The sequence below is a fragment of the Hyla sarda genome, chromosome 10 (genome assembly GCF_029499605.1).
Source record: "Hyla sarda isolate aHylSar1 chromosome 10, aHylSar1.hap1, whole genome shotgun sequence".
NCBI classification, from domain to species: Eukaryota; Metazoa; Chordata; class Amphibia; order Anura; family Hylidae; genus Hyla; species Hyla sarda.
Genome location: NC_079198.1, coordinates 139,368,262 through 139,388,780, shown reverse-complemented (window position 1 = coordinate 139,388,780; position 20,519 = coordinate 139,368,262). Strand labels below are relative to the sequence as shown.

General features: G+C 44.9%; 1 protein-coding gene across 2 annotated transcripts in view; it reads right to left on the bottom strand.

Annotated features, from left to right (window-relative positions):
* The window catches only part of KLHL21 (kelch like family member 21), a 65,491-nt gene that overhangs the window by 15,263 nt on the left and 29,709 nt on the right, over positions 1–20,519 (bottom strand). The window contains exons 1-2 of one of the 2 annotated variants that reach the window (XM_056544442.1): positions 13,230–13,386; positions 5,938–6,999 (exon numbers count right to left, since the gene is read on the bottom strand). In XM_056544442.1, the coding sequence (XP_056400417.1) occupies positions 5,938–6,982 (1,045 nt within the window). In that variant the 5' untranslated portion in view covers positions 6,983–6,999; positions 13,230–13,386. Of the gene's footprint in view, positions 1–5,937; positions 7,000–13,229; positions 13,387–20,519 lie in introns of those variants that run through there. The other variant, XM_056544443.1, reaches the window with a different exon arrangement.

Below are 20,519 nucleotides of genomic sequence, written 5' to 3'. Positions count from 1 at the left end.
TTATTTCATAAATTTGTATAATTTGTCATAAAATAATTGAAGCACGTATTTTTCAAAAAAAAAAAACTTATGTCCACCATGTATCAGCTTGTCTGATACTGACTTTGAGGGGGTGACGATCTGTTTTTTTCCAGATTTGTAAGTTACTTCTATTAAAAAATCTTAACCCTTCCAGTACTTATAAGCGGCTGAATACTACAAAGGAAATTCTTTTATTTTTGGAACACCGAGCTTTCTGCTGACATCACAACCACAGTGCTCTCTGCTGACATCTCTGTCCATTTTAAGAACTGTCCAGAGTGGGAGAAAATCCCCATAGAAAACATATGCTGCTCTGGACAGTTCCTAAAATGGACAGAGATGTCAGCAGAGAGCACTGTGTGCGTGATGTCAGCAGAGAGCTCTGTGTTCCAAAAAGAAAATAATTTCTTCTGTAGTATTCAGCAACTAATAAATGCTGGAAGGATTAAGATTTTTTAATAGAAGTAATTTACAAATCTTTAATTTACAAAACTTTCTGGCACCAGTTGATTTAAAAAAAATAAAAAAAAAGGTTTTCCACCGGAGTACCCCTTTAAACCATCTACACAGTCCCAATCACACAGCTGCAGTGAAAACTGGTCTAAGGGTGCATACACACCATGTTTTTTCAATACAGTTCCCGTATCAGGTTTTTGATGAAAAACTGATTCCTCAAAACCGGACTAAACTGAATCAAAATGTGTGTACCGTATACGGTTTGAAAAATGATGTCTGGTTGCATCCGTTATTTAAGAAAAAAAAAAGTATATGTTTTTAACTTTTCACTCCCTTTTGAATAAAGTTTCACTTGTCTGATTGAAATTCCAAGAAAATTCCAAAAAACTGTGAAAAGTCAAAAGCCGTATGGTACAAACTGGATGGAACTGTACGCACACATACGGTTCTGTACGGTTCCCATTGACTCCCATGTTAAAAAAAAAAAAAAAAAAAAAAAAAACGTATACGGTTTAATACGGTTTTTCACCCGGACCAAAAAATGTGGTAGTCTACGGTTTTGGGTACGGGTAAAAAAAAAAAAAAAATAAATAAATAAAAAATGGACAAAACCGTTTAAGATGCAAAACGGAGTAAACCGGATGATGCGTTTGACATACAGTTTACAATGTTAAGTCAATGCATACGGTTTTCTATACGGTTCTGCGCGGTTTTTAACTTGAAACCGTATACGGGAACTGTATAGCAAAAATGTGGTGTCAACCCTGCCTAACACAAAAAATAAGAAATCAGGGAGACTCTAGTTGCTACGGGCGACTTCAATGCAGAATCACCAAATTATATTGTGAAATTGTAGAATATTTAGGAGAACAATAAATAAGCTTTAACAAAATTGTATAATATATATACGAAATATGAGCTCCGCTCTTCACATCACTGGTCTGGTCCTGAGCAGACTTTTGGAGGACCCTTTGAAGTGAATGGTAAGAACGACATGTCAGAATGTTTTAATGGATTGCGGACTGGGTGTTAAGACCCCAAACAACTTCTAGAACTAGCACGGAAAAGCGCCCGGCTGAGCACTACTTCTCTCCCTGCTCTCAGGACCCAAGACGGTCCCAAAGACTTTCATTACGGGACAGACAGTCTCTTATGTGGCACAGAGAAAATGTTTAGCTCAGACCTCTCTCGGCTCATTCTAGCAATCGGTCTCCAAACTGTTGCCCTTCAGCCATTGCAAAACTACAACTCCCAGCATGCCCGGACAGCCAACGCTGCTCTACGATGTGTTAAAAGTATTTTATATATTAACAGGCAAGTTTTAAGGATTTATTCACACAGGGATGATGTTAACTTCCCTATTGCAGTTAACAGGGAAACTCCACTACAAATCTGCAGATAATCGGCCACGTGTGATCATACATTTGTAGTGGAGTTCTTGCAGATTTTCCCCTTTGTAATGAAAAGGTTAAACATGCAGATTCTGCAGTGAAAAGAATCCACCATTATTATTGGTTATAACAGCCGCTCATTTGTATAAATTTACATAGAAGCTTCATTGCAGGGAGACCAGACCGCCATATCGCCTCCACCCTCGGGGCTTCTACTGTGGTAACTATGTTTATGCACAAGGTCGGTGGAGGGGGTTGTCGCCTTTTCATCTACCGTCCATTCCTAACACAGCGGAGGTTTAGGGGTTTTTCATTTTCAGCAATAATAATACGCACTCACTCTGCACCGTGTGATCATAGCCCTATAATAGTGACCTTTTAATAAATGAAGGACAAGGAACCAGTGGACACAGGTAAGGTCATGAATAAAGCAGAACACACACGAGCGGTCTAGTAAACCGATACATCAGTGGCGTTGGCTCCATGACAGCCCAGAGAGCAGAGCAGCTTTGTTCTGCAGCAGGACGGACATATTGTGACAGTGTGACGGCTGAGACACCCTGCACCTCCATATCTAACTGGTGTTTATGAGAAAACCATATGTACTCCTCCGCGCGCGCCCGCACCTGCCGCTCCCACTCCTCGGGGAGTCATTTTCTACAAGTCACATTGTTATAAATAGACCCTGGTTGGGGGGGAAACAACCACAGCTCACAAGGCAGATCTACCCACAGGGTCGGGCTCTGAACACCACCCGGGGATCCCTAGTCTAACAGTATATTCAATGCAAAGATGGCAGCATGCAATCTCATACCTCCCCCATACAGTCTGCTATCCTAAGTGCCCAGGGACCTTCATGTATTCAGGTGACTATTTTAATAGAGAAAATTTACTTGGATGTTCTGCATAAGCCACCTCACAAGTAGCTGCATTGACACTTTAAAGGGGTACTCCGCTGCTTAGTGTTTGGAACAAACTGTTCTGAACGCTGGAGTCGGCGCCGGCAGCTTGTGATGCCATAGCCCCACCCCTCAATGCAAGTCTATGGGAGGGGGCGTGACAGCCGTCACGCCCCCCTCCCATAGACTTGCATTGAGGGGGTAGGGTGTGACATCATGAGGGGCGGGGCTATTACATTACGAGCTGCCGACTCCAGCGTTCGGAACAGTTTATTCCAAATGCTGAGCAGCGGAGTACCCCTTTAAGACAGTGTTACCCAACTAAGGTGCCTCCAGCTGTTGCACAACTTCAACTTCCAGCATGCCCAGACAGCAGTTGGTGTAGAGAGTCTAACATTCAAGGATCCCTGGGAAAATGTAAGCAAATCGCTCAGAAGGAAAAAAGAAACTCTAGCGCCTGCTATAGGCAACTGCCCAGTAAGACAAAGACAGGACTGGGAAACACAGCTTTTAGGTCATGGTTGGACACATCACAATGATGGTTACTGGCACCTTACATATCATGGCCTATGAAAGTTCTTATTCTCAAGCCCCTCAAAAAGGAGAATTTACTCTGACTGGATCTCTAAATCTTTATATCTATATAGGATTGATCCTTTCCTCAATCAGATGGATTGTTAAATGTACAGGAACATCATGCAAAAGGCTAAAAGGAGTATGAGCCTAGTCTGTGTGTAATTATATATATATATATATATATATATATATATATATATATATACACACACACACACTCACACACACATACATATACACAAGCCTTGTATTATTGTTCTATATGGGGCCTCTAGGAAACACAAACCCAGATAATCTAATTTAAAACAGATCGCAGGTATGAACACAGGGGGCGCTTTTCTGTTAATATTTTCATAGAGCTCTCAACCACTTACATGAAAGCAATAATACACAGTAGCTCCTGTGTACCAAGACATGTGGTGTTCTAGTTCTGGTGGAAAAATGGTGCATGCTGCGTGAACTCGATCCACTATTCTACACCAGCCATAATGTTTCCCCAAATTTAGGTCACGTGGGCATTTGGATAAACGCGTGCGCCATTTCCACTGACTCCAGACTGAACACACATTATACGACACTGGCCCAGATTAATTAATCTGCCTGAAACCCAAAAGGTCTGGTTTTGCCCATTAGATGTGCATCTAATGCCGATACCGGTAATTTAATCTTTTAGATAGTACCATCAATAGTGACTGTGGCATCTAAGAAGGTTAACAGGACTCTGTGACCCCATCAGCCCTTAGAAATGCGACTGCAGGACACTGATGGTTACCATACCAGCTACAGGCCTAACAAAGGTGCGTGACTACAGTTCACCTGAGTTGTATTATGATTCAAGGTCTGAAAATGTTCCTATAGCTGCAGATAAAACAATGGATTTCCATCTGGTTCAGGCTGTTTATTCAACACTTGACTCCTTCTGGGCTATTAATACAGCAGCGCGTGACCAGAGAGCTCCTTGAGGATGTGCATGTGCGCAGAGCATGAACCCGTCTACCCCAATATGGATTTCAGCCAATGCACGGAAGATGCCGGAACTTGTCAGATGATGAGGAGCAGAGAGGAAGGTGTAAAACAGTCGGGAAGAGGATGGATCCATGAGATTGGGAACTTGGCGTCCTTTACTATCTAATCTAAATTGTGGATCAGGTATAATGAGACGCAATTGAAGTTCTGTGCTATTATTATGAGTAAGACCCATGCAAAAAACTCAAGGTCCTCATGGAAAAAAAAATCAGTTTTAGCAGGCTCCTATTGTTTTCAATAGGATTCTACTGCACCATGCACACAGCAGAATTTCCCAGCCAGAAACATCAGGCACAGAAATTCAAATTCCATCAACTGCAGAAATAATTGACATGTCAATGCTTTCTAAGGAATCCGCTCGGAAATGCATTGCCGTCTATAGGCAGGGCATTTTTAAGCATGGAACGACAGGCCATCATTTTTGTGGACGGAAATTCAGCGAAAATTCTGCCGTGTGAATAGAATATTAGGGTGCCGTACAGTTGCCTTTGCAATTATACCACCCAGCAACCAGTTATGTCTCCAAGCACAGATCAGGAGAGTAAAATCTGGTCACATGTTGCGTATACGCTGCAGGAAATCTGCCAGGCAGGCAGTGGGAAATACACAGCATATCTAGCTACATGCAGACACACAGGGCTTCTCCACCGCAGCCCTGTGTGTGCAGTGAGATTTGAAGGCAGGCCCAGTGCGCCGGCGTGATTGCAATGGGCAGGCCCATCTATAAACCGCTGCAGTGGGAAAGCCCTGTGTGTCTGCCTATAGAGAAATACGCTACGTATTTCCCACTGCCCGGTAGATTTCCGTGAATACGCAGCCTATGCTTGATCCTAGATATTAAACAAAACGTGTAGTAGATACAGCACCAAAAAAGCCGGAGACTCAACTCTTGATGGCGAGTGACTTTATTTGCTCCCCAAAGTGCAACGTTTCAGCAACAAACTGCCTTTCTCAAAGGCAGTTTGTTGCCGAAACGTTGCACTTTGGGGAGCGAATAAAGTCACACGCCATCAAGATTTGAGTCTCCGGCTTTTTTGGTGCTGCATCTAATACACATTTTGTACGCATTTCCGGGCTGGCATTCCTGGATGATTACTTGCACAAGCTGTGAAGTCCAGTGCTGTCTCTTCAACACATTTCTCTCTACCCTAAATATTAGGTAGAGTGAATGAGGCCTTATGGTTTAGATCTGTCTTTCCCAAACAGTGTGATCCCAGCTGCTGCCGAACTACAAACCACAGCATGCCCAGACAGCCAACAGCTGGAGTGCTACTGGACCATTGGTCTAAAGTTTAGAATAATGGTCCCCAACCTATGGCTGTCCAGGCATGCTGAGGGATGTAGTTTTTCAACAGGAGACCATAGGTTTAGAGCAGCGTTTTCCAAGCAGTGAGTCTCCAGCTGTTGCAAAACTACAACTCCCAGCATGCCAGGACAGCCAAAGGCTGTCCTGGCATACTGGGAGTTGTAGTTTTGTGATGGCTGGAGACACACTGCTTGGAAAACACTGGTTTAGAGGGTGGAATTTAACTATGGCTGTCAGCTCCACCATAGCAGGGACATCTCACCTGTGACATATATGTCATTGCCCAGCGCGGTGATGCTGTAGCCGCCCCCCAAGTGATCTGGAAACTCCGCCAGGTACCTCCACTGCCCGGTGTGGGGGTTATAACAGTCCACGGTGACCAGCTCATCACAGTCCTGGTCGCAGCCGCCAACGATGACCAATATCTCTGCCAGTCCGGTGGACGGCCGGGGCCTCATCCGCTCACAGGGCAGGTCGTGGCGGTCGTACTCGCTGGACTGGAAGGCCCGGGCTTCCCCGATGAGCCGCAGGCAGGAGGGGCTGTAATAGACCAGGGGGTCGCTCTCTACGTGGGCCAGCAGGTAGAAGCGTCGGATGAAGGGCAGGCGGACGTGCTGGAAGAGCTCGGGCCAGCGGTGCTGTCTGTGGGGCAGGTCGGCGCGGACCCAGCGCAGGATCATCTGGTACGCCGTCTCCTCCTTGTCCACGCACAGACGGTCGTCCATGATGTACTCCAGCATCCGTTGCCACGGTAACCGCTCCAGCTCCCTGGCCTGAGCCAATTGGGCCATGTGGGCCAGGATGAAGCGCTTGGTGCTCTCGGCCAGGCTCCGGCAGGCGTAGGCCTCAGCGAAGTCCTGGATCTCCAGGCAGTTACCTACATCCAGGTTTCTCTCCAGGTAGGCACAGCAGGCATCTTTCACGGATGGGAACTGCAGGAGGTCTGCGGCCTGGAGCAGCGGCTCCACATTCTCCCGGGTCACAGTCACCGTCCCCGTGTAGCAGAAGTCCAGCAGGAGGCCCAGGATCGGCCCGGTGACGTGGTGCAGCTCCACCCGCTCCGCCTGGCTCTCCTTCAGCCTCCCGGCAAACATGGCGCGGAAGTAGGTGCTGGCTGCGGCGAGGACCGTGCGGTGACAGGGGAAGTCGTGGCCGCCGGCGCTCAGGGTCATGTCGAAGAACTTCTGCTCCGTCCGGAGCTCGTTGATGCCGCGGAGAAGGTGCAGGGCGTGAGAAGAGTCGAAGAACGGCAGGGAGGACTCCGGGGAGCCCGGGGGAGAAGAGGAGGAGAGGAGCGACCGGTCCATGGTCAGCGCCGGATCATCTGCGGAGAACGAGAGAGGAGAATGTCAAACGGGGAGCAACTCACACGGGCGCCGCCATCTTTTTCTTGGCGTTACACATGACAACCAATCACAGAGCAGCTTCTTGCCCGTTGCTGAATGAAAGCTGGAACCTCATTGGTTGCCAAAGGCCTTAATGTAACAGTAAAAACTGTCTCGTCCATAGAAACCAATCACAGAGCGGCTTCTTGCCCGTAGCTGAATGAAAGCTGGAATCTGATTGGTTGCCAAGGGCCGTAACATGTTAATAAAAACTGTCTTGTCCATAGCAACCAATCACAGAGCGGCTTCTTGCCCGCAGCTGAATGAAAGCTGAAATCTAATTGGTTGCCAAGGGCCGTAACATATCAATAAAAACTGTCTCGTCCATAGCAACCAATCACAGAGCGGCTTCTTGCCCGTAGCTGAATGAAAGCTGAAATCTGATTGGTTGCTAAGGGCCATAACGTAATAATTAATTAAAACTAAACATGTAACTAATAATTATAACTATAAAAGTTATAATTGGTTGTCATGGCCAACCAGAAGAATTTTCATATTAAGACAGCCGCAATATACCATACCACATGTATATGCTAAAAATCTATATTCAATTTACAAGCTATATCAGTGTATCCCAAGCAGTGTGCCTCCAGCTGTTGCAAAACTACAACCCCCAGCATGCCCGGGCAGCCGCTGGCTGCCCGGGCATGCTGGGAGTTGTAGTTTTGCAATAACTGGACGCACACTGCTTGGGATACACTGAGCTATATAGTATGGCTTCTATAGAAAAACTTGTAGAGGCTCAGGCCATGTTCACACACAATGCGCAAAATGTCTGCCCGGAATTCCTCCAGGCGAATATTCTGCCGCGTAAATGGGTTCTTAGGGCTTTGTTTACACTGAGGAAATTCAGGCGGAATCTGTGAGGAATTTGATGCATATCCCACGTTAAATTCCACACGGCTTCCACCTTGAATCAGACCCCCGGTAATTGGGATTTCTGCGTAAAAATTTCCGACACAAACACGATTTCCACCAAAAGAATGGACATGCCAATTCTTCCGGCGGAATCCATGAGTAATAACCCATAAATCCTATTAATAGGATTTTGTATTTCAACGCTGAATTCCACACCGAATAAGCACCAATTCCGCATCAGTTCTGCTCCATTTGAGAAGAAAGGGGGCTTCTGCACAGACATTTCCTCAGTGTGAACATTCCCACATAAGGGTAAAAATATAGGAAATAAAACGAATACAAATGAATTAGTATGTTTATTTTTGTCTGTTTTGGGGGGGTTTAAAAAATAGTAGGAAAAAAAAAAAAAAGCAGCCGTAAAAACCTTATAGGGATCAATGGGAATTGCGCATACATTATAACGTTAGCAATTTTTTTGTCTGCGTGTATCTAATAATTTGTTCGAATCCTAAATTGCCTGCAACTTAAAGGGGTACTCCGTTGAAAAACTTTATTTATCTTTTAAATCAACTGGTGCCAGAAAGTTAAACAGATTTGTAAATTAATTATGTGTAAATAATCTAAATCCTTCCAGTACTTATTAGCGTCTGTATACTACAGAGGAAATTCTTTTCTTTTTGGATTTCTTTTCTATCACAACCACAGTGCTCTCAGCTGACATCACGACCACAGTGCTCTCTGCTGACACCTCTGTCCATTTTAGGAACTGTCCAGAGCAGGAGAAAATCCCCATAGCAAACATTTGCTGTTCTGGACAGTTCCTAAAATGGACAGAGGTGTGGGGGGTCCGGGACCCTGACCTTTCAGGAAAACTGATGTGCCATGTCATTAGCTGTTGCAAAACTACAACTCTCAGCATGCCCGGACAGCCAACGGCTGTCCAGGCATGCTGGGAGTTGTGGTTTCCCAACAGCAGGAGGTCCACAGTTAAGAGACCACTGTCTTAAAGCACAGTCATTAGATTAAGGGGGTTATCCAGGAACAAAAACACAGAGCTAATTTCTTCCAAAAAACAGCACCACCCCTGTCCTCAGGTTCTGTGTGGTATTACAGATTGGCTCCATTTACCTCATTGTAAAAGGAGCTGCAATACCACACACAACCAGAGGACAGGGGTGGTGCTCTTTTAGAATTATTATTATTTTTTAGCTCTGTGTTTCTTTCCCTGGATAACCTCTTTAAAGTGGGATCAAACCCACCAATTTTGGCAAGAGGAACCGTGCATGTTGGATTTTAATGTGTCAGATCCTTTTGTTCTCAGTGTCTGGCAACAGCTTTCTCCCCTTCCCCCATTCAGAATACATGCACGCTTAGCTGATCTGAGTGTACATGCATATGTTGGGATCAAACAGGGAAACAAGAAGCTTGCTGGGAGAGGTAGTTTTGCAACAGCTGAAGGTCCACAGTATAGTGACCACTGACTTAAAGGGGTACTCCAGTGGAAAACAATTTTATTTTTATTTTTTTAAATCAACTGGTTCCAGAAAGTTAAACAGATTTGTAAATTACTTCTATTAAAAAAATCTTAATCCTTCCAGTACTTATCAGCTGCTGTATGCTCCACAGGAATTGTGTAGTTTTTTTCCAGTCTGTCCACAGTGCTCTCTGCTGACACCTCTGTCCGTGTCACGAACTGTCCAGAGTAGGAGCAAATCCCCATAGAAAACCTCTCCTGCTCTGGACAGTTCCTGACATGGACAGAGGTGGCAGCAGAGAGCACTGTGGTCAGACTGTAAAGAACTGCATACAGCAGCTGATAAGTACTGGAAGGATTAAGATTTTTTTTTTAATAGAAGTATTTACAACTCTCTAAAACCAATTGATTTGAAAAAAATTAAAAAAATTCCACTGGAGTACCCCTTTAAGACCTATTTATACAAAATGACCATTAATTGTCAAAATTATGTTAAGCTCAATTTTTTCATGCACCCTCGGCCGAGTTGAGCGTGCATGCAAATACGAGGAACAAACAGGGAAAATGAGAGAGTCAGAGATGAATGTATACCGCGCTCTCCATGATAAATTATTATGGGGAGTTTCAGTAACAACAGGCGACACAGAACTCCCCATGTATAATCAGACAGTGGCCAAAATTGACAAATGAAGGTCAGGTGACCCCTGTTTTGTGAACAGGTGCAGATTCGAGCAATGTGACCCCTCACCCCCACCTATCAGACAGACTTTTATAGTAAAGGCTTTTTTTTTTTTTCTTTTTTTGGCTTTTGCCCAATTTGAGTTTTTCAGAATTTGTTCTGTGGTGGCCCAGTACGGGAGGTGTTACCCCGTGCTCCTGCTGTCCTGTCAGGCAGCCTCCTTCAGTGTCCCCAAGGCCCGCTCCATTTGTTTCCCCATTGTAAATATGTTTTACCATGTAAAGTGTTATAAACTGTAATGTTGCTTTAAGAGTTATGTCATGTGATATGTCATGTGATTATTACTCAGGAGGTACCAGTGATCAGGTGATCCCAAGAGTGACCTATGGGCTCCCTCTAGTCTCCCTATATAATCCCTGGGTGCAGCTTCTCTCTCTTCTGCTGAGGTCCAGTGCAGTCTTGTCTAGTGTGTGTGTCCAGAGTGTTGGAGACCTCAAAGTCCAGTCCTTCAGCCGCCATCAAGTCAAGTAAGATAAAGTCACAGCTTTATGAGTCAAGTCAGCGTGGTCTGCATTCAATTGTCCAGTCCTACTACAAGTCCCAGCAAGCCCTTAAAGGGGTACTCCACTGGAAAACTTTTTTTTTTTTTTTTTTTTTTATCAATTGGTTCCGGAAAGATAAACAGATTTGTAAATGACTTCTATTAAAAAAAATCTTAATCCTTCCAGTACTTATCAGCTACTGTATACTCCAGAGGAAGCCCTTTTCTTTTAGAATTTCCTTCATGCCTGACCACAGTGCTCTCTGCTGACACCTCTGTCCATTTTAGGAACTGCCCAGAGTAGGAGCAAATCCCCATAGAAAACCTCTCCTGCTCTGGACAGTTCCTAAAATGTACAGAGGTGTCAGCAGAGAGCACTGTGGTCAGACAGAAAAAAAGGAAATTCAAAAAGAATAGAACTTCCTGTGGATCATAACAGCAGCTGATAAGTACTGGAAGGATTAAAATTTTGTTAATAGAAGTCATTTACAAATCTGTTTAACTTTCTGGCACCAGTTGATTTAAAAAGAAAAAAAAAAAATTCCAGTAAAGTTTAAGGTCCCCTTTAAGGTCTCTGCGTCACTGTTCACCTCCTTGGGCCCTGGCTGAACTGTATAGACCAGTGGTCTTCAACCTGCGGACCTCCAGATGTTGCAAAACTACAACTCCCAGCATGCCCGGACAGCCGTTGGCTGTCCGGGCATGCTGGGAGTTGTAGTTTTGCAACATCTGGAGGTCCGCAGGTTGATGACCGCTGGTATAGACTTTACCATCTGTCTACCCTCAGTAAAGCTACCGTTGACCATAACTTGGCGTCGGAGTCATTATTGCCCCCGTGCCTAGCCCGGGATCCAGCGGTATATCTTCGGGTGGTTATAGGGTAAACCTCGCCCTGGCGTCACAAATACAAGGGGATAATGTCATCTGCCTCTAGGGTTACAACATCTGCCCTGCACCTCACACCCCGCCACCACAGCTCCTCTCCAGCCTGCGGGACAAACTGGGAGAATAAATTCGCCCAGTCCGAATTACCGGAGTTTCCGTTCTCCTATTTTAATCCTATAGAATGACGCAACTCGTTTTTTCTCGTCTCTTGTCGCAGTCATAGAAAAAACACAAGCAAATAATTTACTAATTTAGAAATGTAATCAACTCCAGCCCTAAATATAACGAAATACATCCTGTACGTGTGTCATCGGCGCATTAATAGCCCTTATTTATATGGCGCCATCGTATTCTACAGAACTTTACTAATGGAGAAGGCAGCAGGCATGGCATGTGACTGGCGTCTTCCAGCGCAGGTGTGACGCACGATCGCACCATGTCCTCTAGAACTGTCGCGGCATGCTGGGAGTTGTAGTTTCCCAGACATCGTGTGTAACCAGTAGCGATGATAGTGGTAGGTGCGTTGTTGTAAGTGCGGCCTAGGGTCGCCATCTTTCTTGCAAAAAAAATTTAAAATAAAATACCGGCCATGCTAATTTGAATAATTAATTATATATGCGTGACATCACAGGATACACATATGCAGGAGAATTTGGTCCTATTCTGACCCCTATAACTTTTTTATTTCTCCTTATACGGGGCTGTATGAGGGCTCATTGTTTGTGACCCGATCTGTCGTTTTTAACAGGACCATTTTTGTTTTGATGTGACTTTTTGATCGCTTTTTTTAAATTATATTCGGGAGTTTCAGTTAGTTACTAACTACAACTCCCAGCATGCCCTGATACAGCCTGTGGCTCAGTAGCTGCCCTAAATAATATTTTTTTTTAAAACTACAACTCCCAGCATGTTGGACTATATAGTAGTATATAGTATAGGTCAGTGTTTCCCAACCAGAGTGTCTCCAGCTGTTGCAAAACTACAACTCCCAGCATGTTGGACTATATAGTAGTATAAAGTATAGGTCAGTGTTTCACAACCAGAGTGTCTCCAGCTGTTGCAAAACTACAACTCCCAGCATGTCGGACTATATAGTAGTATATAGTATAGGTCAGTGTTTCCCAACCAGGGGTGCCTCCAGCTGTTGCAAAATTACAACTCCCAGCATGTCGGACTATATAGTAGTATATAGTATAGGTCAGTGTTTTCCAACCTGGGGTGTCTCCAGCTGTTGCAAAACTACAACTCCCAGCATGTCGGACTATATAGTAGTATATAGTATAAGTCAGTGTTTTTCAACCAGGGGTGCCTCCAGCTGTTGCAAAACTACAACTCCCAGCATGTCGGACTATATAGTAGTATATAGTATAGGTCAGTGTTTTCCAACCAGGGGTGCCTCCAGCTGTTGCAAAACTACAACTTCCAGCATGCCCGGACAGCCTTTGGCTGTCCGGGCATGCAGGGAGTTGTAGTTTTGAAACAGCTGGAGGTGCTCTGGTTGGGAAACACTGGTATAGTATATGGTGCAACATTCCAGGAGTTGGAGGATTGGTTGGATAAATACCGCCCATTGCATTGCCGGTATTTTTAATATAAAAATACCGGCAGGGTGGCCAAAATACCGGCTGTGCTGGTAAAATACCCGCCAGGTAGAATCCCTAGTGCCGCCACATACCGTTGTGAACCGTTGTGCATGTGATCCCAGAGCAGGCTGTATATCCGTAGTACTGACCTGTGGCTATGGCGATATAGTGAGAGCTCCGCCGCCGATGGCCGTACACGAGAGGAGACGGACAGTTTGGAGTGGCGCTGGTTCCCCTGTACGGAGAGGGCTGTGTGCCGTGCCAACCTCTGCCTGGATACTGAGCACTGAGTGGCTGCCGGCTCTGCTATACAGCCCCACACTGCAGCTGCTCGCATTACATTACAAGGGCGGCTTTGTCACTAAAGCGTCCGCCCAGTGGGCGCAGCCAAGGCACGCGTGTCCCGAGCCGCAGACAGACGCTGACCCCCCCCCCCCCCCCTACCCCAGCACAGCTTGCCAAGGGAGCGTTGGGAACATACCGTTAACCCATTAACATGGCATGGACTCGACGTGCCGTCTAAGGGTGCGTTCACACGTACGCAGATTTGATGCGCAGGATTTTCTGCTGCAGATTTCAATGTAAACTAAATGACTGAGCGCAGCTTCTAATCGGCAGTTACAAATCCTGTACGTGTGAACGTAGCCTAAAGCTGCGCACTCCTGGGAAGGAAAGGGTTAAAAGGACGCACTAACAGGGGGGGGGGGACTCCGCCTCGAATATCTGCTTTCTCAGTCAACGGGGATTAGGCAAAATGTTAACAGCATCGTATCCAGAGCACCAAGCGCCCGAAACCATCTGCTCCTAATAGTCAGCGGCCGGGGCCGGGTTACACATAATCCCCTGCCCGTATGATCGTAACCCTTCCCTGACTGCAGGGGGCAGCATTTTGGCAGAATATATACCGTCCATTCCTGTGTGTCGTCGTTAGATATCTGGAGACGTGACGTTCCATCCAGGGATTTATTCTGATGCCGTATTTGGAGTTTTAGTCCCTTAGTTTGGGGGCAATTGGCATCTGCCTCGTAAGGGTTCGTTCACACTACGGAATCTCCGCCCGGGAAAGATTACGTGGCGGGAGATTCAATCCGTCGGCGATTGGGCCACGCGGACCTGTGCCATCACCACTGAGGGCAATTTTCAGCCGCTGAAATTCCGCAACGTGAAGGGGTCAATGGAGGACCGAGGATCTGTAGTAAGAACATACCCTAAGGCCATGTTCACACGGCGGAATTTCCATGTGGAATTCCGCAGAATTCCACAGATATTTAGTGCCTATTAACTTAAATGGGATTCCGCAGTCCTATGCACAAAAGGGAATTTCCACGGCAAGTTTTCCACATTCCGCAGAAATATAAGACCAGTCTTTTTTTTTTTTTTTTGCGGAATTCCGCGGGGGAATGCCATTAAAGTCAATGGGGCTACGAATTTCAGCGGAATTCTGTGTTCTAAGAATACAGAGATTCCGGAGTAATTCCGCAATTCCATTCAGCAAGCTTTGCTTGGAATTTTGCGGAATTGCGGAAATTCCGCTATGTGAACAAAGCCTAAGGCAGTGGTTCCCAACCGGTGGGCCTCCAGCTGTTGCAAAACTACAACTCCCAGAAGCCTTCTGGGAGTTGTAGTTTTGCAACAGCTGGAGGCTCCGGCCTAAGGCCAGGTTCACACTTTGGAAAATCTGTCCGTATATATTCAGAGTAAATCAGTCGGCGCTAGGACGAGATGGACATTGCCGTCCCGATAGATGGCAATGTCTGCGGCTCCGATTCTGCCAGAACATTGAGCAGGTTCAATGTTCTGGCGGAATTACTTGATTTGAATTTTCAGATGGAAATTTCACCCAGGAAATTCCGCAGTGTGAATGGGTTAAACCCATTCACCAGCATCTGACCTTCATACAGTGGGTCTTCCAGTCCAAAATTCCGTAGTGTGAACCCGGCCTAAGGGTACGTTCAGACGAGTGGATTTTCTGCGCATATTTTGCTGCGGATCCGCCGCTGAAGGACCTCTACATGCTGCCTTTACATGTGCCCGCTCGGGGTGGCAATACACCGCTATGCGCAGACACACTGGGATGTGTGAGCCGCTGCGCGCATGCGCAGTATACTCTCACATCGCGGCAGCTCTCGGCCGAGCTCATTGAGCAGGAGGACCGGCCTGGATGTGTGCGAGTACACCGCGCACGCACGACTACTCACACATTGCTTCATTGTGTCTGTATGTAGCGGCGTATTGCCGCTCCGTAGGGGTGGGTGGTATATACCGGTTCATACCGAAAACCGAAATTTTTGTGCTGCTCGATATGAATTTTCCCCATACCACAATACCAGTTTGGCCCCTCCCCCTTGGAAATGAATTATCAGCCCAGCGCAGCTCTGTCCCCACATCGGGGAACTAATCATACGTGACCCCTGAGCGCTGTTCTGCTCCCCCCCTCCCAAATCATATTACCCACCAGGCAGCGCTGTTCTGCTCTCCCCCAATTAATTAAGAGCCCAGTGAGGTACTACTCACATATGTCACCCGCAAGCACTGCCCTCCTCCTTTTTGTTGCGGGCCGCCGGCGCTGTAACTCTATACTGTACGCATGTGGTCTCCAACCTGCGGACCTCCAGCTGTTGCAAAACTACAACTCCCAGCATGCCCGGACAGCCGTTGGCTGTCCGGGCATGCTGGGAGTTGTAGTTTTGCAACAGCTGGAGGTCCACAGGTTGGAGACCACTGTAGTACAGTATAGAATTCCAGCGCCGGTGGCCCGCCCAGCTCTACCTCTCCGAGCAGGCACATAAAGGACCTAGAGATGAGCGAACTTACAGTAAATTCGATTTGTCACGAACTTCTCAGCTCGGCCGTTGATGACTTTTCCTGCATAAATTAGTTCAGCTTTCCGGTGCTCCCGTGGGCTGGAAAAGGTGGATACAGTCCTAGGAGACTCTTTCCTAGGACTGTATCCACCTTTTCCAGCCCACCGGAGCACCTGAAAGCTGAACTAATTTATGCAGGAAAAGTCATCAACCGCCGAGCCGAGAAGTTCGTGACGAATCGAATTTACTGTAAGTTCGCTCATCTCTAAAAGGCACCCTACAGAGGTCCTTCAGCGGCGGATCTTCAGCGTAAAATACGCTGTAAATTCGCTCGTCTGAACGTACCCTAAGGGTTTTGGTCTTCCTCTGGATCAACACAGTAGGGTTACAGGTTTGATTTGATTTTTTTTTTTTCCCCTTCACTTTTTTGGGGTGAATTCACAAGTGGCAGATTTTGTCCATTCATCTGTATGGCCGATATTGCCCTGTGTTATAGGGCCAGTGATCAGACTACAGACATGGCTGATGGCAGCCATCATTCGTGCGGCCCTCCCCGCAAGGCCGTATTAACGAGCACTGATCTACGAGAATGGCGCTCACATACAGCGTGGGGTGTGGCATTCAATGTCCAGTGTACCCACCTGAACCCGAACAAACCATATCCCTATATAGGGCACATGCCGTACCCGCAAGTATCGGCAGTGATGATGGAGGCGGCAGGACATGTCATAGTCTGCACGCCGCTCCCTCCGAATACTGTTTGTCCTGCCAGTATATTGATTAGACGTTTCGGTGTCAGGTCACGTTTCGGTGCCAGGTCACTGCTCGGTGAACCCAGTGCCAGTTCCGTCATATTCACCATTACTCAGTTATAGCGGGCAGGAATTAATCGCTCTGGTTTCTGAAAACCGTAAGAATGTAAACTAATTGCGCGGTGACAGTATGAGGATTATAACCTAGGAAGATAAGCGGCGACTGGCAGCCACTTGTCTCTCTTACCTATTGGAAAGAAGAGGCCTCCCATACACATTAAGGGCTCGTTCACATGAGCGGATTTATTTGCGGGTTTCTCGCTGCGTGTTTGAAAGGGGACAGGCTCACCGCGACTGTCCGCAGCAGATTTTTGGTTGCGGAATTTTCACTATTGACTTCGATGGGGCTTGCAGCAAATTTTCCGCATGGTAAATTCCGCAGCAGAAATTTTCCTGCGGAGAGGCCGTTCACTTTCACACACGCAGCGGGAAACCCGCAAATAAATCCGCTCGTGTGAACGAGCCCTAATGATATATTCACACGTACAGTATTCTGCGCAGGATTTTCTGCTGCAGATTTCAATGTAAACTAAATGACTGAATACATCTTCAAATCCTGCGCATACCGTACGTGTGGATAGACCATAAAGCAGTGTTTCCCCAACAAGTGCGCCTCCAGCTGTTGCAAAACTACAACTCCCAGCATGCCCGGACATTAAACAGTGTTTGCCGTAAAAAAAAAAAAAATAGATTACTAAAGACTAAAAAAAACTGTGAAAAAAATAATAATTAAAAAAATGTTGTAAGAAATGTGAATAAGCCCCTCCCCTAATAAGTTTTATTTTTTCAAATAAAATAATGTAAACAAGAATAAACATGTGGTATCGCCGCATGCGGAAGTGTATAAAATCTTAAAAATATATAAAATATACCATTACTGAAACCGCATGATGAATGGCGTAAATGTTAAAAAAAAAAAAAATTACCAAAGTCCAGAATTGTTGATTTTTAGCCACTAAAAAATAACAGAAAAAAAATGAATAAAAAGTGATCAAAAGATCCCATCAAAACAAAAACAGTACCGGTAAAAACTACACATCACTGCGCAAATAAATGATCCCTCATACATCTCCGTATACCGAAGTGTATACATTGTGTCCTAAAGAGTGAATGAACCCAAATAACTAATTCCATATCTATGCACTACTGTCCAACCCACACCCGCGGTGCACAGCGCGGTGGGGGGTTGGTTACTCCAACATTGAATGGTGATTGATGTTTCCAACCACCACAGGCTTTAATGGTGGATTGGTCACCAAATTAAATGTATACCCTGGTCTGGCCTGTAAGCTATGAGTACTATACGTCCATTCAAAATTCCAATTTGGAGTCTATTGCAGTGATTTCCTCATAGTGGACTGATACAGTGGTATATATACCCCTAATTGGGATCAGCAGTAGCGCTTAGACTGATTAGCGTACAGTAGGGTTCAATAGCCAAATAGTGACACTACATGAGGTGTGGTTTTAAATGTTTGTTCTTCCATTTTATTTATATACATTAAAAGCTAAGTATCATTTATCAACACACATTCAAGAGGATTTTTTTTAACCCCTATGGGTTAATTTGTTGTTAGGTGTCGATACCTCTTTATGTGTTGTTTGGCCACAAAATAGTAGTGAACTGTCTCGGGAACCGCCCAGTTTAGAAGAGGTTTGCTATGGGGATTTGCTTCTAAACTGGGCGTTTCCCGAGACAGGTGTCATCAGAGAGGATTTAGACAGAAAAGAACAACCTTAACTTCAGAAGCTCATAAGTACTGAAAGGATTAAGATTTTTTTATAGAAGTAATTTACAAAACTGTTTAACTGTCTGGAGCCAGTTGAGATATATAAATAAAGTTTTTTCCTGGAATACCCCTTTAAACAGATATGTAAATGACTTCTATTAAAAAATCTTTACCCTTCCAGTACTTTTAAGCAGCTGTATGCTACAGAGGAAATTCTTTTCTTTTTGAATTTCTTTTTTGTCTTGTCCACAGTGCTCTCTGCTGACACCTGTCAGCAGAGAGCACTGTGGACAAGACAAAAAAGAAATTCAAAAAGCAAAGAATTTCCTCTGTAGCATACAGCTGCTAAAAAGTACTGGAAGTGTAAAGATGTTTTAATAGAAGTCATTTACAAATCTGTTTAACTTTCTGGCACCAGTTCATTTAAAAAAAAAATATATATATATATATATATATATATATATGTTTTCCACCGGAGTACCCCTTTAAGGACGCAACGATTTTTAAATTTTGCACTTTTATTTTTTTTCCTCCTCGCCCTCTAATAGTCATTCCACTTTACTCCCCCCCCCCCCCCCCCCACGGAACTATATGACGGCTTATTTTTAATTTTAGAAGTAATTTACAAATCTGTTTAACTTTCTGACACCAGTTGATTTAAAAAAAAAATTTAAAATAAAAATAATTTTTTTTTCCCACCGGAGTACCCCTTTAAAGGGGTTAATGATACACTGGACGGTTGCAGAAAATCATGGCCCTGGAAATATTCCAGAACGCTGCTCTGGAGGGTATAAGAACGGCATAATACGCATTGGCTATGAGTTGAACTTCTATATAAAGGGGTTTGGAATCTTCTGGTTATATTTGTAGTCGACTATTGCAAAACTACAACTCCCAGCATGCCCGGACAGCCGAAGGCTGTCCGGCCGTGCTGGGAGTTGTAGTTTTGCAACAGCTGGAGACGCTAGTTGGGAAACCCTGTAGTAGTAGGCAGTTTCACAATGATATATATGACTCTTGACTCTATACCGCCACCTAGCTTGTGTTTGGGCATTACATCCACAATATCTGTACTAGGTCATAAATCTAAGTTTATATTCCTGACACCGCACACAGTAAAGTTCTATAAATATATATGAGGACCGCAGGAACACATGAGTCTTAGTCCCGTCAGAGGGCAGGATATTTCGGGGGGGGGGGGGGGGGTTCCTGGAAGCTGAGACGTCTGAACAAGGCGACCCATTCAGATAGCTGAGAGCGCCAATGTAGAACACCAACCAAATACTCAATCCACAAACATTGTGGTCTGGTCACCGTTACAGGAACACAGAACATTTACAGCAGTGATACAAAGTAATTCACACCGTAATCGTTTAACGCAGCCTGGAGAATGAATAGTAAGCGCTGTCAATGGGGGATGGGGGGGGTCGCGGCAATCGGGTTGTAAAGCCCCCTTGTATTCTCAAGCAATGGCGGTATAGTGTGAAATTTCCACTTTTGGCTCCCGTAAAAAGACTGAAAGAAAAAAAAAAATTACATAAAATGCAAAAATTACACGCTCCTCTACTCTACATTTTTTCTCATTATTGCTCATTTTGGGTATATAAGTCTTAAATAATAATAATAATAATAATAATAATAATATATTTTTTTAAATCAACTGGTGCCAGAAAGTTATACAGATTTGTAAGTTGCTTCTATTTAAAAATCTTAATCCTTCAAGTACTTATCAGCTGCTGTATGCTCCACAGGAAGTTCTATTTCTTTTTGAATTTCCTTTCTTTCTGACCACAGTGCTCTCTGCTGACACCTCTGTTCATGTCAGGAACTGTCCAGAGCAGCATATGTTTGCTATGGGGATTTGCTCCTACTCTGGACAGTTAATAAAATGGACAGAGGTGTCAACAGAGAGCACTGTGGTCAGACAGAAAGGAAATTCAAAAAGAAAAGAACTTCCTGTAGAGCATACAGCAGCTGATAAGTACTGGAAGGATTAAGATTTTTTTTTAATAGAAGTAATTTACAAATCTGTATAACTTTCTGGCACCAGTTGATTTAAAAGAAAATATTTTCCAGTGGAGTACCCCTTTAAA